Genomic DNA, 25,856 nt, shown 5'->3' on the forward strand with positions numbered 1-25,856 from the left:
TCTCTCCCGAAAAATTCGGAGACTGCTGATTAGATCCTGTAAACAATGACTTGAGCTCAGCCATTTCCCGCCTTGTTCTTACCAACTCCTCCTGTAGCACTCTATCACTGGGCCAACAACTCCGCCTTGGTAATTGCAGGTTTTCTCTCTTTCGGCAGATTAAAGAACATTTTTGGTGGTGATAAAACCTCCAACTCCTCGAACCCTGCCTGAATGTCAGGAGTTCCGGAGTGCCGTTAGTCAACACATCATCAGTTCCAGATGGTACGAATTCACCCCCTTCTCCTTCTTTTCGAGTAATTCATCCTAATGCAGATATGAATACACATCAGATCTTAGGGACATATATGAATAATGAAGGAATAAAAGATTTCTCATTATAATCTATTTTTCTTGATTAAATGCAGTTTTTTCATAATTTTTACTTACAATTCTGGCAAATACTGCTTCTTATCTTCATCAAGTTCCTCATCATCTAGCTTTGACTTTCGAGCCTTTTTCCAAAATATTGCCCGATCTGGTTTCTCCTCGGGCTTTAGTTTGCCTTTCTTTATCTGTTTAAGATGAGAAAAAATTAAAGGTGCTTTATTTATTGAAGATCGAGAAAAAATTATAGCTAGGTTCTTACTTCATCCTCTTGTAAACCAATTGTAACCCTTCCTTGACAAACGATGATGATATTTTCGATTACGCACTCTTTCGCTCTGCAGGGTGCGTAGTTTCTGCATCATACAACGAATAATTATATCCAAGTAAATATTCTAAATCCAAAAAGGGTACACTGGCAAATGAAAATGCATCCATACCAGCCACTTATCACCTGTCCTCTGCGCGATAAATCTCGTCAAGCTTCTTGACCCACAAACCGATAATTTTTTGGAGGCCTCTTCAGTTTCTTCTTTTTTCAGCATATGGTCTAGCTCCTCTACATTTTGTCTTGAATAAAGTCGATAACATCACAGCGAACCTGGTCTAGCTCCTCTAGAGTGTAAGACTTGCGAGTCTTGGTCGCCCAGTAAAAATTTAGTAAACCGAAAAGGGAAATCATAAAAAAAATGCATCTAAAATGCCACATTCAATCATACAAAAATGAATGTACGGACCTTAGAAGTAAAAGAAATTTCCCTGTCCTCATAATTTCCTTCATGTACCTCATGACCACATAACCACATTCAACCCCACCAGGCTGTTTCGGGGATCCCTGTTTAGATAAAAAAAACTGGCTTTACAAACTGATTAAATCAAGATTACTGTCATACTATAAAAATTATAATATAAATTACTTACTACAAGATTCTTGATTTTAGGAGCTTTGTTACCCCTTCCTATTTGAGAATTAACTTGTTTTATTGTCCTGCATATTATAATGACACGGTGTCAAGAGTCATATTTCGAATACAAGAAATAAATGAAAACAACCTAAAAAATAAAAGGAATAATGTTACTCTGATAAGCTTTTCTAAATCATCAAAATGAGTTGGATGAGGCAAATGATTGAGAATGTAAATGTCGCCATCCCATATTACGACCAGAATCCAGTGACAACTGTATTATTATAAATTTACACAAGTCAGATATTTTAAAAAATAGCCTAAAAACCTAAAGAAAATTAAATTAATAGATTACAATATGCATTTAAAAATACTTACTGATGATTATGTGACAGGAAGAATATGTGATTTTGATTACCCTCTTTCAACCGACTACCAACATTTCGTTGAAAATCAGCAGTCAAATTAAAGTTGGCGCCATGGATCAAAAAATCCATACAGGACAACATCATCATTCTTGCGAACCCTCTTAATTGTACTATGCAAGTGCCTATACATATGTGGGAGAAATTAAAATTACTAGCAGACCAGTTGTGCGATAATTCAAACAGAACCTATAACCACGAAAATAAATTACTTACGCCATATCCGCAGATATCGCAGCTTGTCCAATCATGTCAAACTCTAACAATGCTTTTAAATTCTCATGCAATATATATATTGTCTTCTCAACTCCAAACACATCGAAATCACATGGAATAGGGATCGATTCCCCGCTGGCTTTCATAAATGTCGTAACATGTTTGTACAATACCTTGTATTGGCGTGACACTTTCTTGCTGACCTTGACGTGAGTGAACTCTTGTTGAATTTTATGCACCACACCCTTGTTCTTTGACTACGACACATCTCTTTTCTTTTTCTACAAAAAATGAAAGAATATAAGTAGACATTTATTCACCTAATTAACCCCTATTTTTCAACTTTTATACAACTTTAGCAACCAACAAGCACATGTAAATACCACAATTGTCCGTAGGCTGATTAAATTTCGAGGCCATGCCAAGTGTGAACCAACGGCTTCACGAACATGTTCAATTTCACCAGGTATAGGCACGGGAACTAAAGCATCTGGTTGGATATGTCCATCAACCGACACACGAGCATGTCCAGGCTTCAGGGGCACTCCATGAATCGAAACATTCATTTCATCATCTTCGAAAACAGTACCAAAAGCAACCTTATTTTCGATGCTATCCTCCGAAAGCTCATAAATTTGTGGACCCTATAATTGTAAGGAGTAAATTATATAATTACTCTACAATTTGAAGAACCGTATAATTACAATAATATTTGTGAAATATACCTTCTTTTCTGATGGAGGGGGTTGATCATAAGCAATACAATCATCATTCACCAATATTTCTTTTGCTTTTGGTTCTCCTTCAACTGGTTGGCAACTTGCTCTCTCCGAAAAATTCGGAGACTGCTGATTAGATCCTGTAAACAATGACTTGAGCTCAGCCATTTCCCGCCTTGTTCTTACCAACTCCTCCTGTAGCACTCTATCACGGGCCAACAACTCCGCCTTGGTAATTGCAGGTTTTCTCTCTTTCGGCAGATTAAAGAACATTTTTGGGGTGACAAAACCTCCAACTCCTCGAACCCTGCCTGAATGCTCAGGAGTTCCGAGTGCCGTAGTCAACACATCATCAGTTCCAGATGGTACGAATTCACCCTTCTCCTTCTTTTCGAGTAATTCATCCTAATGCAGATATGAATACACATCAGATCTTAGGGACATATTATGAATAATGAAGGAATAAACAGATTTCTCATTATAATCTGTTTTTCCTCGATTAAATGCAGTTTTTTTCATAATTTTTACTTACAATTCTGGCAAATACTGCTTCTTTATCTTCATCAAGTTCCTCATCATCTAGCTTTGACTTTCGAGCTTTTTTCCAAAATATTGCCCGATCTGGTTTCTCCTCGGGCTTTAGTTTGCCTTCTTTATCTGTTTAAGATGAGAAAAAATTAAAAGGTGCTTTATTTATTGAAGATGAGAAAAATTATAGGCTAGGTTCTTACTTCATCCTCTTGTAAACCAATGTAACCCTTCCTTGACAAACGATGATGATATTTTCGATTACGCACTCTTTCGCTCTGCAGGGTGCGTAGTTTCTGCATCATACAACGAATAATTATATCCAAGTAAATATTCTAAATCCAAAAAGGGTACACTGGCAAAGAAAATGCATCCATACCAGCCACTTATCACCTGTCCTCTGCGCGATAAATCTCGTCCAAGCTTCTTGACCCACAAACCGATAATTTTTTGGAGGCCTCTTCAGTTTCTTCTTTTTTTTCAGCATATGGCATCACGTGTTTAGTTGTTAATCAGTTTTAAACTATCTCCACTTCTCTCCTGCAGACTTAAGCACCATAGCCTCACTTTCCGGAGCAACTTTAAATGTACCCTATGGACAATAAAATACACAAGTTTATAAGGCTTAGATAGTAGTACTAAAAATAAGTTGTGTGTGTCAACTATAATTTAATACCTTAATATCAAGCCATAATTTATCTTTCAATTCCCGATCCACATTTGGCCAGCTGTCAATGTCGATAGGAATCATAGTTCTTGCCAGGTGCCCTATGTAGGACTGTAAGGTACACCTAGTATCTCCGACAGGAACTCCAAACTCATTGTATCTGATTTTAAATCTCTTGCCCTGGGCCTTCCTTACCAATACTTTTTAAGAGAGGAAACACCTCGTGCAGCTCCCAACCTTCTTTTCGCAGAATTAGAATTAGTTGTTGTTTCTTGTTTAGACTGTTGCTTTTCAGTTTGAGGTTCACTTGGTGCTTGTCCATCCTGATCACAGTGCTCTTCAACCTCCTGATCACAATGTTCTTCGACCTCTTTAACTTTTTTAGATTTGCTTTTGTTGGTTCTCTTTTTCTTTGCCATTTTTGTCCTTCACTCTGAATAATAAAACAAGAAATAATTAGTCACTGAATAAATGAAACTCTACATGAATTAAAATACATTCAAAATTACATATGCATGAATAAAAATGCATTCAAAATTACAACTGGAAAATTTCAAAACAAATACAAAAACAAAATACAAAAAATTATAAAAGAAAAATTACAAAAGAAAAATGCATTAGTCACTATAATTCATTTACTCAAAAAAATTACAAAGGAAAATTAAATATGCTGATTAAATTATAACAAGCAAAAAGTACAGAGAGCTAAATTAACAGGATCATTTTTTAACCCAAATTCCCTCAACATTAGGCCTAATACTATGCGCAACGTCTTCATTGGTCACATCAGAAGCAGGGATGTTAGAGCAGAATGGAGGATGTTCCATGATCGTGTCACCCAAATCATCGTCGTTATACAACTCTTGATAGTCTCTAGTTGTGGAAGTTAACACGATCGGCCAAGTAGGATCAACCAGATCTTTAATGTAAAACACCTGGTTGACTTGGTCAACAGAGACATATTTATCCTTCTTATGGCCTTGTCGATTGAAATCCACAAGTGTGAAGCCAAGATCGTCGATCTTTAAGCCTTTATCATTCTCTGCCCATTTACACAAGAAGAGTGGAGCTTTGAACTCATGGTAATCCAACTCCCATACTTCCAAGATTATGCCATAAAAGGTCATATCACTCTCAATGGGGTTTAAATCTTTCGCACTGGACACCTGGACTGCCTTAGCAACCACAGAAACTCCACTGTTTTGAACAACTCGCGCATCATCTCGGTCTTTCGTAAAGTATCGGACTCCATTGACTGAAAAACCTTGATAAGTTAAAACAGAAAATGATGGTTTTCCAGCGAGCCATCGTATCGTCTCTGAAACAGCATCGGGATTTCCCTTCATTTCACTACTTACCTATACATAATATTATATAATAAAAATATCCATCAGTTGCAAACTACAACTAACAACTATTTAAGTAGACAATACAGAAAACCTACTTTTTTTTCAAACCAATCGGCAAATAGCCGATTGTGCTCTCCCAAGAGCCAATGAACACTTTTTTTTCCCTCGGTAAATTTCATCCAAATACTCCTTGTGCATTCTGAGAATATGCATAAATATTAGAAATAACCCACAAAAATTACATCTTCAAACAAATAGGACAAGTTAATAAAATAAACGTACACGATATAGGAATACACTTCATCATTGTTTTGAAGGACATGCAGATGAGCCTCATCTCGCTCTTTTTCTTCCACGACCTTTATTATCGCGGCAGATAATGGACCAGATTGCTTGCCTTGCTCAACTGGAATGCCGGCAGTTGTACAAGTCTGGCTCATAAATTCTGTGCAGAATTCTACTGATTCTTCTTTAAGGTAGCTTTCTGCCATACAACCTTCAGGATAATATCGGTTTCGTACGTAGCTCTTTAGCACTTTATTGAATCGTTCGAAGGCATACATCCATCTATAAAATACCGGTCCACATAAACGCACTTCTAGGACCAAGTGGACAATAAGATGTAACATTACATCAAAAAATGATGAAGGGAATATTTTTTCTAGATCGCATAAGGTTATTATTACATCTGACTGCAATTTATCGAGTTTCGAGACATCGACAACTTTGCTGCATAAAGCATTAAAAAAGAAGCACAGTCGTATGATTGTGACCCTAACATTTTTTGGGAGAACGGATCGAATGGCAACAGGGAGGAGTTGTTGGAGAAGGATATGGCAGTCATGGGACTTAAGCCCGTATATCTTCAAATCAGACATGGATACACAATTTTTTATGTTTGATCCATGTCCAGAAGGAAGTTTCATAGACAAGAATGAGTTCAACACTTTCTTTTTTTCAACCTTCGACAAAGTAAAAGGGGAAGGAGGCAGATAGGTCTTCTTTTCTCCTACTTGAGGAGCTAAATCATGTCTAACACCCATATCAATCATATCATGACGTGCCGCCTCACTATCTTTTGACTTTCACATATTTAATAACGTCCCAAGCAGATTACCACACACATTTTTCTCGATGTGCATAACATCGAGACAGTGGCGAACATGATGATATTTCCAATATTCTAACTCAAAGAAAATAGATTTTTTCTTCCATGGACATTCCACCTTCTTCGACTTCTTCACCTCTTTTTCAAAACAAAAATCAATTCGTTCCTGACGCGCTAACACTTCTTCTCCGAAAAGGGGTTGACATGCGTTCCCCAACTCTTGTTGTCCGTTAAAGGCCGCCTTCTGCCTCCTATAAGGGTGCTGCCTAGGCAAATAACGGCGATGACCTTGGAAGCACATCTTCCTACTGTGACTTAAATATTTAGCCACAGTATCGTCACCACAAATTGGACAACTCTTATAACCCTTATTCACGCAGCCTGACAAGTTTCCATATGCTGGAAAATCATTTATAGTCCAGAATAAAATTGCTTTTAGAGTGAAATATGATTTACTATAGGCGTCATAAACGTTTGGTTCACCTTCTTCCCAAAGTTTTTTCAGATCATCAATCAACGGTTGTAAATAAACGTCGATGTTATTTCCCGGCTCATGTGGACCAGGAACTAAAACTGACAACATCATGAACTTCCTTTTCATGCATAACCACGGAGGAAGATTGTACGTTACCAACACTACTGGCCAGCATGTATATCGATTGACTAACCCATTAGTATGCGGGTTGATACCATCCGCTGATAAAGCCAACCTAATATTCCTAGATTCACTACCAAAGGCAGGCCACCGGTAATCGATATTCCTCCAAGAAGGAGAGTCGGCCGGATGTCACATCTTGTCATCATTTATTCGCTGATTTGCATGCCAAGTCATGAGTTCAACAGTAGAGGGAGATTTAAATAACCGTTTAAATCTTGGAATTATAGGAAAATACCACATGACCTTGGCTGGAACATTGACCCTAAGTTGGCCATTCTTCCGTACTTTCCAACGTGACAGCTTGCAATGAGGACACTGAGAAGCATCAGAATGTATGCCCCTATACAGTATACAATCATTGGGACACGAATGAATTTTTATATACACTAGACCTAAATCGGATAAAGTTTTCTTCGCTTCATATGCGTTAGGAGGCAACACATTATCTTTGGGAAGGATCGAGCCAACTGAAGAGAGCAGCTCAGTAAAGGCAGTGTCGCTAATACCAAACCTAGCTTTCCAATTGTGCAATTTTAACATTGACTCTAACTTTGTGCACTCGCTACCCTCAAACAACGGTTGTTCCGCATCAACAACAAACCTCTGAAAATCATATGAATCCTTATCGTAATTACCCGAATTAAAAGTCGCTTCACAAACTTCAACAGTTTCTGATGCAACAAAGTGCTCTATAGGTTGGTCTGAAGCAGGACGTGTACTACCTATAGAAGACCAAGTACTCCTAGTAGATTTTTCTTCATGCCAAATCCAATCAACATACCCCAAACTAAAACCATGATCGTAGATATGTCCCCTTATGATTTTGGTTGAGAATTTTTTAAAATTCACACATCGACCACATGGACAAGGAATTCTTTTAGGATCTTTACAATTTTCTTCAGCGAAAATTAAGAATTCTTCGACGCCAATTTCAAATTCTAAAGAATCCCTATCTTTCGATATCCACGACTTATCCATAAATGAAAATGTATGACCAGCAATCTAGCAACCTAACCACCAGATGGTCATTTCAACATCAAAGCGCGAATTAATCAATACAAGTGCACATATTCAAGTGCATATAAACAAAACCAAGAAAGTCAACATTGTTTAACTAGCATAATCAATACAAGTGCACATATTCAAGCGCGAATTAATAACAAACATGCCCTTAAAAAATTGAAAGATTTTACACAAATGACAACTAGTACATTCATGGCATCTCATCTATTAAAAGAGAACGATACACTAAATCTGATACATAAACAACAATCCAAATCAAATAATGTATACATAAATAATGACAGATCGGTTACTGGTGAATCCCTTCCTACATAATGTATACAAAAAAAGGAAAAAAGCAAACGAATAAGAATTCTAACCTCCTTCTTGAAGTAAAATGTGCAGGCACTGTCAAATTCCAAGACTTGATGAGATAATCTGCAAATGGACAAAATCGAATTTAAAAACATACTATTACTTAAAACTTTAAACGGACAAAAATCGGAAGATATCAACCAGAAAAGAAAAATACATGCAAATATCAAACCTAATTGATATATTTAGGCAAACCTAAATATATATACACAAGAACACAAACCTAATTTATGTTAAAAAAATGCAGATTTATGTAAATATATATACATGCATATTTAAAACAACTCAAGAAAAAATATAAAATTAGAGTACAAACCTTATTTGGCTCAATGAATTTCAAAACCTGTTCAAAAAGGAAAAAACCCATTAAAATTTATGAACAAACCCTAATTGAACAAATGTAACCTAATCGAACATACAAACCTAAATGAACAAACACACCTGTTCAGAAATTCGGGTTTCTCGTAGATGGATTTTAATTAACTGATGGTGTTCTTTAATTTGGGGTTTAATTAAAACCTATGTACTTATTATAATCTGATATGGTGTGTGTGTGAGATAGAGAGAGATGGAAGAGAGAGAGGGAGAGAAGCAGAGAGATGGAAGAGAGAGGGAAAGAGAACTAGAGAGAGTGAGCTCAGAGAGAGAGAGCAGAGAGAGTAAGAGTAAGAGAGAGAGCAGAGAGAGAGTGAGAGAGAGACAGGAAAAATAATTAGGGGGGAGAAACGGGTTTTTTTTGTTAAGGGGGGGAATATTTGGGGAATAAGGGGGGAAAGTTTCCGCGTTTTTTTTATTTTTTTTTAAGTTAACCATCGACAACGGTTGTAAAATACAACCGATGTCTATAAAACAAAGACATCGGTTATATAGAAAACCGATGTCTAACTAACGTTTTTTATTTTTGAAAAATAAGTATAGACATCAGTTATTTTCTGGACCGATGTCTAAAACAATAAGTAACATCGGTTTTAAAATAACCGATGTCTAAATGAACTTTAACATCGGTCGTCTGAGCAACCGATGTCTAAGGACCGATGTCTATTGACCGATGTCTAAGGACCGATGTCTATTGACAGAATTATATTTTATGTCAAAACATTACATAACTGTAATATTTTATCAAAATTAAAAATTTTTGTTTATAGCCCAAAATACTCACATGTGTAAAACCTTTAAAAAATCTTGTCTAATGTAGTAGTTATTTCAATATTGTAGACACAATTCTTGGTGAAAATCCATCTAGAGGAGAATAGATAATTATAGTGCCACAAATAAAAATTTTAAATAATAATGTGATTAGTCAGATAGTAATAGTAATGTACGGACCTTAGAAGTAAAAGAAATTTCCCTGTCCTCAATAATTTCCTTCATGTACCTCATGACCACATAACCACATTCAACCCCACCAGGCTGTTTCGGGGATCCCTGTTTAGATAAAAAAAACTGGCTTTACAAACTGATTAAATCAAGATTACTGTCATACTATAAAAATTATAATATAAATTACTTACTACAAGATTCTTGATTTTAGGAGCTTTGTTACCCCTTCCTATTTGAGAATTAACTTGTTTTATTGTCCTGCATATTATAATGACACGGTGTCAAGAGTCATATTTCGAATACAAGAAATAAATGAAAACAACCTAAAAAATAAAAGGAATAATGTTACTCTGATAAAGCTTTTTCTAAATCATCAAAATGAGTTGGATGAGGCAAATGATTGAGAATGTAAATGTCGCCATCCCATATTACGACCAGAATCCAGTGACAACTGTATTATTATAAATTTACACAAGTCAGATATTTTAAAAAATAGCCTAAAAACCTAAAAGAAAATTAAATTAATAGATTACAATATACATTTAAAAATACTTACTGATGATTATGTGACAGGAAGAATATGTGATTTTGATTACCCTCTTTCAACCGACTACCAACATTTCGTTGAAAATCAGCATTCAAATTAAAGTTGGCGCCAGGATCAAAAAATCCATACAGGACAACATCATCATTCTTGCGAACCCTCTTAATTGTACTATGCAAGTGCCTATACATATGTGGGAGAAATTAAAATTACTAGCAGACCAGTTGTGCGATAATTCAAACAGAACCTATAACCACGAAAATAAATTACTTACGCCATATACGCAGATATCGCAGCTTGTCCAATCATGTCAAACTCTAACAATGCTTTTAAATTCTCATGCAATATATATATTGTCTTCTCAACTCCAAACACATCGAAATCACATGGAATAGGGATCGATTCCCCACTGGCTTTCATAAATGTCGTAACATGTTTGTACAATACCTTGTATTGGCGTGACACTTTCTTGCTGACCTTGACGTGAGTGAACTCTTGTTGAATTTTATGCACCTCACCCTTGTTCTTTGACTGCGACACATCTCTTTTCTTTTTCTACAAAAAATGAAAGAATATAAGTAGACATTTATTCACCTAATTAACCCCTATTTTTCAACTTTTATACAACTTTAGCAACCAACAAGCACATGTAAATACCACAATTGTCCGTAGGCTGATTAAATTTCGAGGCCATGCCAAGTGTGAACCAACGGCTTCACGAACATGTTCAATTTCACCAGGTATAGGCACGGGAACTAAAGCATCTGGTTGGATATGTCCATCAACCGACACACGAGCATGTCCAGGCTTCAGGGGCACTCCATGAATCGAAACATTCATTTCATCATCTTCGAAAATAGTACCAAAAGCAACCTTATTTTCGATGCTATCCACCGAAAGCTCATAAATTTGTGGACCCTATAATTGTAAGGAGTAAATTATATAATTACTCTACAATTTGAAGAACCGTATAATTACAATAATATTTGTGAAATATACCTTCATTTCTGATGGAGGGGGTTGATCATAAGCAATACAATCATCATTCACCAATATTTCTTTTGCTTTTGGTTCTCCTTCAACTGGTTGGCAACTTGCTCTCTCCGAAAAATTCGGAGACTGCTGATTAGATCCTGTAAACAATGACTTGAGCTCAGCCATTTCCCGCCTTGTTCTTACCAACTCCTCCTGTAGCACTCTATCACGGGCCAACAACTCCGCCTTGGTAATTGCAGGTTTTCTCTCTTTCGGCAGATTAAAGAACATTTTTGGGGTGACAAAACCTCCAACTCCTCGAACCCTGCCTGAATGCTCAGGAGTTCCGAGTGCCGTAGTCAACACATCATCAGTTCCAGATGGTACGAATTCACCCTTCTCCTTCTTTTCGAGTAATTCATCCTAATGCAGATATGAATACACATCAGATCTTAGGGACATATTATGAATAATGAAGGAATAAACAGATTTCTCATTATAATCTGTTTTTCTCGATTAAATGCAGTTTTTTTCATAATTTTTACTTACAATTCTGGCAAATACTGCTTCTTTATCTTCATCAAGTTCCTCATCATCTAGCTTTGACTTTCGAGCTTTTTTCCAAAATATTGCCCGATCTGGTTTCTCCTCGGGCTTTAGTTTGCCTTTCTTTATCTGTTTAAGATGAGAAAAAATTAAAAGGTGCTTTATTTATTGAAGATGAGAAAAAATTATAGCTAGGTTCTTACTTCATCCTCTTGTAAACCAATGTAACCCTTCCTTGACAAACGATGATGATATTTTCGATTACGCACTCTTTCGCTCTGCAGGGTGCGTAGTTTCTGCATCATACAACGAATAATTATATCCAAGTAAATATTCTAAATCCAAAAAGGGTACACTGGCAAAGAAAATGCATCCATACCAGCCACTTATGACCTGTCCTCTGCGCGATAAATCTCGTCCAAGCTTCTTGACCCACAAACCGATAATTTTTTGGAGGCCTCTTCAGTTTCTTCTTTTTTTCAGCATATGGCATCACGTGTTTAGTTGTTAAATCAGTTTTAAACTGTCTCCACTTCTCTCCTGCAGACTTAAGCACCATAGCCTCACTTTCCGGAGCAACTTTAAATGTACCCTATGGACAATAAAATACACAAGTTTATAAGGCTTAGATAGTAGTACTAAAAATAAGTTGTGTGTGTCAACTATAATTTAATACCTTAATATCAAGCCATAATTTATCTTTCAATTCCCGATCCACATTTGGCCAGCTGTCAATGTCGATAGGAATCATAGTTCTTGCCAGGTGCCCTATGTAGGACTGTAAGGTACACCTAGTATCTCCGACAGGAACTCCAAACTCATTGTATCTGATTTTAAATCTCTTGCCCTGGGCCTTCCTTACCAATACTTTTTTAAGAGAGGAAACACATCGTGCAGCTCCCAACCTTCTTTTCGCAGAATTAGAATTAGTTGTTGTTTCTTGTTTAGACTGTTGCTTTTCAGTTTGAGGTTCACTTGGTGCTTGTCCATCCTGATCACAGTGCTCTTCAACCTCCTGATCACAATGTTCTTCGACCTCTTTAACTTTTTTAGATTTGCTTTTGTTGGTTCTCTTTTTCTTTGCCATTTTTGTCCTTCACTCTGAATAATAAAACAAGAAATAATTAGTCACTGAATAAATGAAACTCTACATGAATTAAAATACATTCAAAATTACATATGCATGAATAAAAATGCATTCAAAATTACAACTGGAAAATTTCAAAACAAATACAAAAACAAAATACAAAAAAATTATAAAAGAAAAATTACAAAAGAAAAATGCATTAGTCACTATAATTCATTTACTCAAAAAAATTACAAAGGAAAATTAAATATGCTGATTAAATTATAACAAGCAAAAAGTACAGAGAGCTAAATTAACAGGATCATTTTTTAACCCAAATTCCCTCAACATTAGGCCTAATACTATGCGCAACGTCTTCATTGGTCACATCAGAAGCAGGGATGTTAGAGCAGAATGGAGGATGTTCCATGATCGTGTCACCCAAATCATCGTCATTATACAACTCTTGATAGTCTCTAGTTGTGGAAGTTAACACGATCGGCCAAGTAGGATCAACCAGATCTTTAATGTAAAACACCTGGTTGACTTGGTCAACAGAGACATATTTATCCTTCTTATGGCCTTGTCGATTGAAATCCACAAGTGTGAAGCCAAGATCGTCGATCTTTAAGCCTTTATCATTCTCTGCCCATTTACACAAGAAGAGTGGAGCTTTGAACTCATGGTAATCCAACTCCCATACTTCCAAGATTATGCCATAAAAGGTCATATCACTCTCAATGGGGTTTAAATCTTTCGCACTGGACACCTGGACTGCCTTAGCAACCACAGAAACTCCACTGTTTTGAACAACTCGCGCATCATCTCGGTCTTTCGTAAAGTATCGGACTCCATTGACTGAAAAACCTTGATAAGTTAAAACAGAAAATGATGGTTTTCCAGCGAGCCATCGTATCGTCTCTGAAACAGCATCGGGATTTCCCTTCATTTCACTACTTACCTATACATAATATTATATAATAAAAATATCCATCAGTTGCAAACTACAACTAACAACTATTTAAGTAGACAATACAGAAAACCTACTTTTTTTTCAAACCAATCGGCAAATAGCCGATTGTGCTCTCCCAAGAGCCAATGAACACTTTTTTTTCCCTCGGTAAATTTCATCCAAATACTCCTTGTGCATTCTGAGAATATGCATAAATATTAGAAATAACCCACAAAAATTACATCTTCAAACAAATAGGACAAGTTAATAAAATAAACGTACACGATATAGGAATACACTTCATCATTGTTTTGAAGGACATGCAGATGAGCCTCATCTCGCTCTTTTTCTTCCACGACCTTTATTATCGCGGCAGATAATGGACCAGATTGCTTGCCTTGCTCAACTGGAATGCCGGCAGTTGTACAAGTCTGGCTCATAAATTCTGTGCAGAATTCTACTGATTCTTCTTTAAGGTAGCTTTCTGCCATACAACCTTCAGGATAATATCGGTTTCGTACGTAGCTCTTTAGCACTTTATTGAATCGTTCGAAGGCATACATCCATCTATAAAATACCGGTCCACATAAACGCACTTCTAGGACCAAGTGGACAATAAGATGTAACATTACATCAAAAAATGATGAAGGGAATATTTTTTCTAGATCGCATAAGGTTATTATTACATCTGACTGCAATTTATCGAGTTTCGAGACATCGACAACTTTGCTGCATAAAGCATTAAAAAAGAAGCACAGTCGTATGATTGTGACCCTAACATTTTTTGGGAGAACGGATCGAATGGCAACAGGGAGGAGTTGTTGGAGAAGGATATGGCAGTCATGGGACTTAAGCCCGTATATCTTCAAATCAGACATGGATACACAATTTTTTATGTTTGATCCATGTCCAGAAGGAAGTTTCATAGACAAGAATGAGTTCAACACTTTCTTTTTTTCAACCTTCGACAAAGTAAAAGGGGAAGGAGGCAGATAGGTCTTCTTTTCTCCTACTTGAGGAGCTAAATCATGTCTAACACCCATATCAATCATATCACGACGTGCCGCCTCACTATCTTTTGACTTTCACATATTTAATAACGTCCCAAGCAGATTATCACACACATTTTTCTCGATGTGCATAACATCGAGACAGTGGCGAACATGATGATATTTCCAATATTCTAACTCAAAGAAAACAGATTTTTTCTTCCATGGACATTCCACCTTCTTCGACTTCTTCACCTCTTTTTCAAAACAAAAATCAATTCGTTCCTGACGCGCTAACACTTCTTCTCCGAAAAGGGGTTGACATGCGTTCCCCAACTCTTGTTGTCCGTTAAAGGCCGCCTTCTGCCTCCTATAAGGGTGCTGCCTAGGCAAATAACGGCGATGACCTTGGAAGCACATCTTCCTACTGTGACTTAAATATTTAGCCACAGTATCGTCACCACAAATTGGACAACTCTTATAACCCTTATTCACGCAGCCTGACAAGTTTCCATATGCTGGAAAATCATTTATAGTCCAGAATAAAATTGCTTTTAGAGTGAAATATGATTTACTATAGGCGTCATAAACGTTTGGTTCACCTTCTTCCCAAAGTTTTTTCAGATCATCAATCAACGGTTGTAAATAAACGTCGATGTTATTTCCCGGCTCATGTGGACCAGGAACTAAAACTGACAACATCATGAACTTCCTTTTCATGCATAACCACGGAGGAAGATTGTACGTTACCAACACTACTGGCCAGCATGTATATCGATTGACTAACCCATTAGTATGCGGGTTGATACCATCCGCTGATAAAGCCAACCTAATATTCCTAGATTCACTACCAAAGGCAGGCCACCGGTAATCGATATTCCTCCAAGAAGGAGAGTCGGCCGGATGTCACATCTTGTCATCATTTATTCGCTGATTTGCATGCCAAGTCATGAGTTCAGCAGTAGAGGGAGATTTAAATAACCGTTTAAATCTTGGAATTATAGGAAAATACCACATGACCTTGGCTGGAACATTGACCCTAAGTTGGCCATTCTTCCGTACTTTCCAACGTGACAGCTTGCAATGAGGACACTGAGAAGCATCAGAATGTATGCCCCTATACAGTATACAATCATTGGGACACGAATGAATTTTTATATACACTAGACCTAAATCGGATAAAGTTTTCTTCGCTTCATATGCGTTAGGAGGCAACACATTATCTTTGGGAAGGATCGAGCCAACTGAAGAGAGCAGCTCAGTAAAGGCAGTGTCGCTAATACCAAACCTAGCTTTCCAATTGTGCAATTTTAACATTGACTCTAACTTTGTGCACTCGCTACCCTCAAACAACGGTTGTTCCGCATCAACAACAAACCTCTGAAAATCATATGAATCCTTATCGTAATTACCCGAATTAAAAGCCGCTTCACAAACTTCAACAGTTTCTGATGCAACAAAGTGCTCTATAGGTTGGTCTGAAGCAGGACGTGTACTACCTATAGAAGACCAAGTACTCCTAGTAGATTTTTCTTCATGCCAAATCCAGTCAACATACCCCAAACTAAAACCATGATCGTAGATATGTCCCCTTATGATTTTGGTTGAGAATTTTTTAAAATTCACACATCGACCACATGGACAAGGAATTCTTTTAGGATCTTTACAATTTTCTTCAGCGAAAATTAAGAATTCTTCGACGCCAATTTCAAATTCTAAAGAATCCCTATCTTTCGATATCCATGACTTATCCATAAATGAAAATGTATGACCAGCAATCTAGCAACCTAACCACCAGATGGTCATTTCAACATCAAAGCGCGAATTAATCAATACAAGTGCACATATTCAAGTGCATATAAACAAAACCAAGAAAGTCAACATTGTTTAACTAGCATAATCAATACAAGTGCACATATTCAAGCGCGAATTAATAACAAACATGCCCTTAAAAAATTGAAAGATTTTACACAAATGACAACTAGTACATTCATGGCATCTCATCTATTAAAAGAGAACGATACACTAAATCTGATACATAAACAACAATCCAAATCAAATAATGTATACATAAATAATGACAGATCGGTTACTGGTGAATCCCTTCCTACATAATGTATACAAAAAAAAGAAAAAAGCAAACGAATAAGAATTTCTAACCTCCTTCTTGAAGTAAAATGTGCAGGCACTGTCAAATTCCAAGACTTGATGAGATAATCTGCAAATGGACAAAATCAAATTTAAAAACATACTATTACTTAAAACTTTAAACGGACAAAAATCGGAAGATATCAACCAGAAAAGAAAAATACATGCAAATATCAAACCTAATTGATATATTTAGGCAAACCTAAATATATATACACAAGAACACAAACCTAATTTATGTTAAAAAAATGCAGATTTATGTAAATATATATACATGCATATTTAAAACAACTCAAGAAAAAATATAAAATTAGAGTACAAACCTTATTTGGCTCAATGAATTTCAAAACCTGTTCAAAAAGGAAAAAACCCATTAAAATTTATGAACAAACCCTAATTGAACAAATGTAACCTAATCGAACATACAAACCTAAATGAACAAACACACCTGTTCAGAAATTCGGGTTTCTCGTAGATGGATTTTAATTAACTGATGGTGTTCTTTAATTTGGGGTTTAATTAAAACCTATGTACTTATTATAATCTGATATGGTGTGTGTGTGAGATAGAGAGAGATGGAAGAGAGAGAGGGAGAGAAGCAGAGAGATGGAAGAGAGAGGGAAAGAGAACTAGAGAGAGTGAGCTCAGAGAGAGAGAGCAGAGAGAGTAAGAGTAAGAGAGAGAGCAGAGAGAGAGTGAGAGAGAGACAGGAAAAATAATTAGGGGGGAGAAACGGGTTTTTTTGGTTAAGGGGGGGAGTATTTGGGGAATAAGGGGGGAAAGTTTCCGCGTTTTTTTTATTTTTTTTTTAAGTTAACCATCGACAACGGTTGTAAAATACAACCGATGTCTATAAAACAAAGACATCGGTTATATAGAAAACCGATGTCTAACTAACGTTTTTTATTTTTGAAAAATAAGTATAGACATCAGTTATTTTCTAGACCGATGTCTAAAACAATAAGTAACATCGGTTTTAAAATAACCGATGTCTAAATGAACTTTAACATCGGTCGTCTGAGCAACCGATGTCTAAGGACCGATGTCTATTGACCGATGTCTAAGGACCGATGTCTATTGACAGAATTATATTTTATGTCAAAACATTACATAACTGTAATATTTTATCAAAATTAAAAATTTTTGTTTATAGCCCAAAATACTCACATGTGTAAAACCTTTAAAAAATTTTGTCTAATGTAGTAGTTATTTCAATATTGTAGACACAATTCTTGGTGAAAATCCATCTAGAGGAGAATAGATAATTATAGTGCCACAAATAAAAATTTTAAATAATAATGTGATTAGTCAGATAGTAATAGTAATGAATATTGCTTACTCTATTGTTGTTGTTCCCTACATTTAGTAAGCAATATAGTTACCCTAATATGGTTCTTTAGGCTTCTTTTGGTATTACTGTTGCAGACAGGTACAACACTTTTTGCTCAAAAGTTATGACAGGTGTTTGGTAACTTCTAAAAGCCCATGTATGGAAAAGTGCTTTTGGTTAAAAAGCATGTCACCCATACTTTTGGAAAAAGCTGTTTCACTTTCACCATCTTACCTTCTCAAATATATTATTTTTATATATTATATATCAAAATATGCATAAATTAAAAAAATTACCAAACAATCATCTAATTTTTACATCACTTTATTCACCAGCACTTTCTTTCACAGCACAACAGTTTTAACCAGCACTCCCAAAAGAAACCTCTACTAAGGAAACTTATTCTTATGGAATTAAATGATGTAAATAAATTATTGTTTGCCCCATTAGGGATGAACTTGGGATTTAAATATAATCTAATAGGTATGGAAGGGGGTTTTATTTTTTTAACTACCTGATGAAATTTAACCATTCTCTTTAATGTGAATTATTTTCTCAAACTCTTTGTGTGTCATGAAATTTCCATCGTTTAAAGTATCAAAAAAATTTCATGTTAGAAATAAAGATATTCAAAAAATTAATTAATTATGTGGATTGTTTTAATTACTAAAAAACCAAAAATAATTATCATATATTTAACACACTTTATTTTTTTTATGAATTTGACAAAAAATCAGTATATAAACGAAACTTGATTTAGTATGCATTATCCATCTACAAATAATAAGGTGGTCGCCCTAATTGTCATTTTGAGGTAAAAAATGGTCCCAAAAACGGTTTGGTGAACCCTGTTAAAAATTGTTAAATTATGGTATACTTTTAAATATAAAGATATAAAAGAAAAAAATGTCGAAAACATAATATTAAGTGGTGTTTCAGCGCTCCTAAATATTACACCAAAACAAGCTCAAAATAAAAAAAATCATAACTTACCTGAAGTAACATGATAGCCTTCAAAAAATAATAAAATGAAACAAAACGCTACATCGCGTAGAGTTTTGGGTTATTTTTGAAACATTAAACGATATTGGGCCATAATTTTCAGAAGTGACATTTTTGCCATTTTATATCCCAAAGTGACATTTTGATCCATTTCTCGAAAAAATATTAGTTTAAAATCGAGTGAAATTATTTAAATTTAGGAGTGCCAAATAAATTCATTAGCAGAAAAATTCCATCCAGTTTTCGGGAAAAAAATAAATATAATATACCTGTTCGTAAGTAGAATTAGAATGAGGTGGAATATAAGTATTTGGTTCAGCATTCATCATTAGAACCATGTTTTGATGTGCACTCAGTTGGATGTTAAACTCTAAGCCCCTGTAAATGCTTCAACTTTAAATCTTAACTTTTATTTGAAACCTCAAGCTTGAAAATTAACACAATCCCTCAACTTGAAACCCTTTTGCTCCACACCCTAGTTCAAGGTCTTCTTAGTTGAAGTGAGACAATGGGAATGATTTTATACTTGATTTGGAAGATGCTAAATTTCTCAAAAAGAAACAATATATTTCTTTGTCCCTGGCGCCTATCTTTGCCGCTCATTATTTTCACCTAAATTTCAAAATATGGGTAAGGCGACTACCTTTGGGGCTCAATATTTTAGCTAAATTTCACTGCCTCTCACTTTAATATTTTCACTTCACTTAAATTTCATTGAGTGCTCGTTGAAATCCAAGTAACCAGGTCATCTCATAAGCTAGATTTTTGAAATAATTATTTATTATTTACTAATTTGTTAAACTTGAAATTTTACAAAAAAATTACATATACAAAAAGTACCAAGAGTTACTTGTATTTCAAATTAATAAGCTACTAAAATGAAAATAAAATCAACTCCAAATTTATTATATTCTGTGTCAAAAAAATCATATAATTATAATCTTTTATCAAAAATATAAATATTTATTTTTAACCGAAAATACTTGAATGTGTAAAACCTTTAAAAAATGATGTCCCTACTGTTTCAACATTCTAGAGGCAAATTCTTGGTAAAAATTTATATATATTAGAATAGACAGGTATGGTGCTAGAAATTAAAAAACTTAAATAAGGATGCGATTAATCACATAATAATAATGAGAATTTTTATTTAGCGCGATGTTGTTCCCTAGATTAGATTTAGTAAGCAATATAGTTACCCTATTGTGGTTCCCTAGATTTAATCTATAAAGGAAACCTATTTTTTAGAATTCAATGATGTAAATAACTTGGCATTTGCCTCAAATTAGGGAAATGAATATTAACTTAATTTATTGTTATTAGAGGGATTTAAATATAATCTAATAGATATCGAGGGGAGTTTTTAACCAATGTGTTGTATTTTCTTGTGATTAAAATCAAACATTCTCATTAAAGTGAATTATTTTCTCAACCTCTTTGTGTGTTATGACATTTTCATTGTTTAAAGATTCAATTTTATTTTATATTAGAAATAAAGATATTTCAAAAAAATAATTTAGTAACGTGGAGTGCTTTAAAATATAGAAAATATTACTATATATTTGTAACTATACAATCACTTGTACCTAAAAGTTTAAACTCATTTTATTTTTTGATAAATTGGACATAATATCAGTATATGAACTAAATTTAATTTAATATACGTCATTCATCTAAAAACTGGGCCACACCATGTGGCACCTGTGGATCAATATTCCGAGGTGGTAAATGATGACATGTCATATTATGACGTGTTAAAATTTTACGTGGCAGATGACGTGACATTCCAAGTCACACAATTGACTTATTTTATTGGAGTATGCTCCTGATGCACTCATTTGTATCGTTGTAGTTGATGACAAAAAGCATTGCATTAGGAGTCAAATCCAATGTTCGCCGCTGATGTAATGCTCATTTTCTGTTGTAAAATTCAAAAATAGGCTACAATGCTTTTTTGGCCTATTGCCATATTAATAAAGTATTGCATTTGAGCATTTTGGGCGTAGTTCCAGAAGCACGAATCTGCCCTATTTCTTCTTTGAATAGGAATCTGTTTAATCAGCTGCCCGTCTCTTTCATTACCAAGATCAATTATGATATCATTATCCCACCTGTTTTGAGCCACATTATTTAGACCACTAACTTTACTATCTTTCAATTCTAGTGAAAAATACCATTTTATTGGCATGATAACCATGGTATTTTCCAAATGTTTGTTCCGTTATTATCTCCAATCCTTCTCCCACATCCTCTTCTAACCAAATATTGAGTTAACAGAATACTATGCCACATGTAACAAAGGTTGGCCCAAGATGTGCTGTCAAAAAATCTCCATCAGGAAAATACTGTGCCTGGATTATCATTATTCACTAGCCTCCTTCCTTGTTTAGCGAGCATAGCCAAGTTAAGATTTTTTAACTTTTCGACCCCAAGCCTCATCCTTTTTTAACATTGAATAATTTGGAGATGAACATTAGTATAACTAGCAAGTTGATAAAATATACGTGCTCCACGAAGAACATTTGTTGAAGATTACCTTCCAGAATTAGGAGCAATAAGTATTTCTCTATTCGTAGGCCTAAATCATCTGCATAATTTCCTTGAATTGGCCATCAGAGAAAGAGTTGACTGATGTTTCACTTGAAGATCTGAAGTCTTGGAGAAAGACTAAGAGTTCTTGTCAAGAATAACACTATTAGCTTGAGATTTACCTTTATTTTGTTGATTTCTAGGTTTAGATTTGGGTTTAGCAAATATTTTGGGCCATTCAAGGTAGTTATAAAGGCAGAAATATTTATCATGAAGGTGTCCTGTCATTTGACAAAATTCACAGAAGGGAGTGGTTGAAGTGTCACGAACACTATTTTTCTTCTTCATAGATTGAAGTGTGTGTTACCATATTCATTGTCTTAAATGACATAGCAGATGATCCAACAAACACATTAGAAGACATCTTTTCTCTTTGATATTCTTCATTTGATATGCTTCCCTTTAGGATGAATGAGGTATTATCATGAGAAGATGACCTCGAGTGACTGTAAAGAATCGTTTAATCCCATAAGAAATTGAGAGAGAATACTTTTTCTTATGTACAAGTTCAATTTGTTATTGACTTCACATATACACTTATTGCAGCTATAGTAAGGCAACTCAGAAATTTACTCGGGTTTATCATTAAGAGCCCTAAATTTAGTGGAATAGAAACAAACATTGATCTCTGACTAAGATAAGCAATTTCACATTTGACAATAAAGACCTTAGGTATATTCGTATGAGCAAATCATGTAGCTAAATCATTCCATGTATCACCAACAGTGTTCATAAATATTATACTTTGACAAATATCAGGAGATACAATATTTAAGATCTATGGGATGATAATATCGCTACATGATGCCAGTAAACAAGTAAAGCAGATGGAGAAGCATTTTGCAAATAAGTTCCAACAACACTAACACTGGTGTTGGTTTTAACTCTATGGCAACACCCTCAAGTCAATAGCAACACAATATTGATGTTGATTTAATTGTTATTGCAACATCTTTCTCCATTTATGGCAACACTACTCAATTAACATTTCTTATTTTGCCAACACCTCATCACGTTATAGCTACACCAATTGAATTATTTTTGCCAACACTTTATAAGGCAAATGCAACATTTTTAGTGGTAATTTTTGAATAGCTTGTTACTTAAAAAGACCTCCCAGTTTTAATCAATTTCATCCAAAGAAATCAGAATAATACACAAACCAATTCCAACTAAGATATGCAATGTCAAATTAATTCGAATATAAACTTTAAACTCATACTTGAATAAACTTTAAAGTCATACAATTTCAACTATTATGACAAAACATAGATACATGAATAAGATTACTTGTTTCGGTCAAAATCTAACAAAACATGATAAGTATAATAGTTATAAGTTGATCACAAAAATAACAAAATATTACGATATAACTAAGAGATGCAGAAGTATCAAGGCCGTGCTTTCCTTGCTCCACTTGCACCACCAGTTCCAGATTTCACATGTGCTGTCCCATTCTCTTCGATCCACCCCTTAAATACACAACCAAATTTCCATTCACCAAGAAAACTATTAGGCCTACAATTTTTAGTGCCCATCTTAAGATCATTAAATGCAAATTTTTGAAGCCGAGAAGTAATTTTAAGTTCCTCTTCAAGTTTGGAAGTGGATGTATTACTTTCTGCAGTACTAGTTTTAGTTGATGAGATTGCGATAGTTTGGTCTTTCTTACTGTTGGCATATATGCTCTCTGCAGCAGCACAGAACAAGTCTGACAGGATTGATATATGCTAGTATATTAATAAACTATAAGCAAGATATTAAATCAAATCATTCTGCTGCAGAAGCATATAAAAACCCAAGGAACAGAAGACTAACAGTTCAAACGTATATAACAAAAAGATCACTGATGTATAAAAAACTAGTTGGGAAATAATTATTAATAAGATGACACCAGTGCGATTAGAAATTTTATATAAAAATCTGAATATCTGAAGCAGGCCTCCCATAACCACGACTGCTCAAACAACTTTTAGCTATCATTAGAAGGAGATAAAATTAGGAACCAGTGTTGACACTAATTCAATGTAGCTCAGCTTGTACAGGGCAAAAAAATAAACAAATATCAACTAACCTTTGATGTGGAGAACTACAGCCCTAGAGCAAAAAGAAGAAAAATAACACCAAATTATGTCAGTGTCTCGACCTAAAAGGATAGAAACGAATTACTATGAAGGATGCGGAAAAAGAATAAAATATACAAATATATGGAAAAATACAATAAAAGAAGAAATTGGGCAGACCATAGAGAATTTGCTAATACAAGGATTTCCAAAGCACGGTATTGAACACATAAATTGTAGCCCATACGAAAGATATTATCAACAAACAAGCTATCAAATATGTCTGTGTATAGAATGACGCGGTGGGGAATATAACACGGGTAGACTCCAGGTAAACTAAATAAATACAACAATCTCTCTCCTGTAAATAACCTGAAATATTTTATGAAAAATATAAATGTGAGGTGTGCTCACTTTGTTCGATTCAATTTAGTTTATTCCCTAGGCATTGATGTTTTTAACCATGAACGAATATGTGATTTATCATCATAATCTCATCCACAACTGAAGTGGTGTTTTCTGGTTTACCCTCGTACATTTTGAAGTGAACCTTTATACATTTTGGGTTATTTTTGAAACATTAAACGATATTGGGCCATAATTTTCAGAAGTGACATTTTTACCATTTTATATCCCGAAGTGACATTTTGGTCCATTTCTCGAAAAAATATTAGTTTAAAATCGAGTGAAATTATTTAAATTTAGGAGTGCCAAATAAATTCATTAGCAGAAAAATTCCATCCAGTTTTTGGGGATAAAATTGGAGCCAACAAATATGGTCCAATTTAAAAAAATATAACAAATACAAAGTATTAATTTGCTACTCTTATATGTTAGAATTTACCGGGGCTCGTAAACTGGACACGACTTGGTAGAATTTAGGTGAGGTTGAGGTTGGTTTTGTGTAGTTGTATTCAAGCCTTTATATGTGTGAACAATTTGACCAAGCACATTTTGAAAAGCAGACTCAAATATTGTAAGTGATAATTCATATCGAAATTGTTTTATTTTGAAAATCTTGTCAAAGTCTACCGAGTAAATATACTTAAATACAAGACAAACCTTAAGAAATGAGAATATACTAAAATAGAAGACAAACCATAAGAAATGAGAATATGTTCCCATTGTGTAGCTGTATAAATATTGTAAGTGATAATTCATATCAAAATTTATTTTATTTTGAAAATCTTGTCAAAGTCTACCTTTTTTTTGCCAAATTTAAAGCAGATTTCACTAATGACTTGAAAGAGATTCAATCGGGACAAACCCGAACTGATCATGCAACCAGGTTGAAAAACAAATAGAGCTAAATAATTAGCCGTTTTGTTTTCGGATTGCTTAACAAACTGAATAGAAATATTCTGAAAATTAAAAATGAAGGTAATGGTTTCCCGGACAATCCAGCACGCATCTCCCCCAAAACAGTAGCTTCACAATTGACCCTCATATTAATTCGATTGATATTGCAATGTTCAGAGGACTCAGTTACAACAACTGAGTTTAGAGGCCTCATGTTATGAACAAATATTTTTTGTGAGAGTTGAGCACATGTGATTTTCACCACCATTCCAAACGCACCCCAGCTATCTACCTGCCAGACACCAGCTATATAGTTGCCGAAAGTGTTGTTGATGCGAGATATCCAGATCTCCTAATACAGCATCCAATTCATTTTCAACACAACCACCACATCGCACAAAAGCGAGACAAGTCTACCTCCTTAGTATACTAAAATAGAAGGCAAACCCTGATAAATAAGAATGTACTAAAATAGAAGGCAAACCCTGAGAAATGAGAATCTATTCCCCTGCCTACTAAAATAAATCTTGGTAATTTACATAACAAATTATCAACTCTTGTCCAGTGGGGTGTTAAAAAATCATTCACTGATGTTGTGTTACAATAAAAATGTATACATATGGTATGGTGGGGAGATGACTATATTTTTATAGCGGTTAAAGTAATTTTTTAATGTATATGTTGTAAATAAAAAGCTTGTGTTCAAAAGTAGGTA

The 25,856-nt window shown here is 34.8% G+C and overlaps 3 protein-coding genes across 3 annotated transcripts; all 3 read right to left on the minus strand.

The window, feature by feature from the left end:
• Positions 1 to 4,545: 4,545 nt before the first annotated feature.
• On the minus strand, positions 4,546 to 6,218 carry LOC141703137 (uncharacterized). The gene is made up of 3 exons (XM_074506733.1): positions 5,458 to 6,218; positions 5,284 to 5,374; positions 4,546 to 5,184 (listed from the first exon to the last, which is right to left on the minus strand). The coding sequence occupies exons 1-3, from the start codon at positions 6,216 to 6,218 to the stop codon at positions 4,546 to 4,548; spliced, it is 1,491 nt and encodes a 496-aa protein (XP_074362834.1).
• Positions 6,219 to 13,091: 6,873 nt separating this feature from the next.
• On the minus strand, positions 13,092 to 14,764 carry LOC141703138 (uncharacterized). Its single transcript, XM_074506734.1, has 3 exons — positions 14,004 to 14,764; positions 13,830 to 13,920; positions 13,092 to 13,730 (listed from the first exon to the last, which is right to left on the minus strand). The coding sequence occupies exons 1-3, from the start codon at positions 14,762 to 14,764 to the stop codon at positions 13,092 to 13,094; spliced, it is 1,491 nt and encodes a 496-aa protein (XP_074362835.1).
• An 852-nt stretch (positions 14,765 to 15,616) lies between these two features.
• Positions 15,617 to 16,465, minus strand: LOC141703139 (uncharacterized). Its single transcript, XM_074506735.1, has one exon. It carries the CDS (start codon positions 16,463 to 16,465, stop codon positions 15,617 to 15,619), a length of 849 nt encoding a protein of 282 aa, XP_074362836.1.
• Positions 16,466 to 25,856: the final 9,391 nt, after the last annotated feature.

The sequence above is a fragment of the Apium graveolens genome, unplaced genomic scaffold (genome assembly GCF_009905375.1).
Source record: "Apium graveolens cultivar Ventura unplaced genomic scaffold, ASM990537v1 ctg6261, whole genome shotgun sequence".
Taxonomy (NCBI): Eukaryota; Viridiplantae; Streptophyta; class Magnoliopsida; order Apiales; family Apiaceae; genus Apium; species Apium graveolens.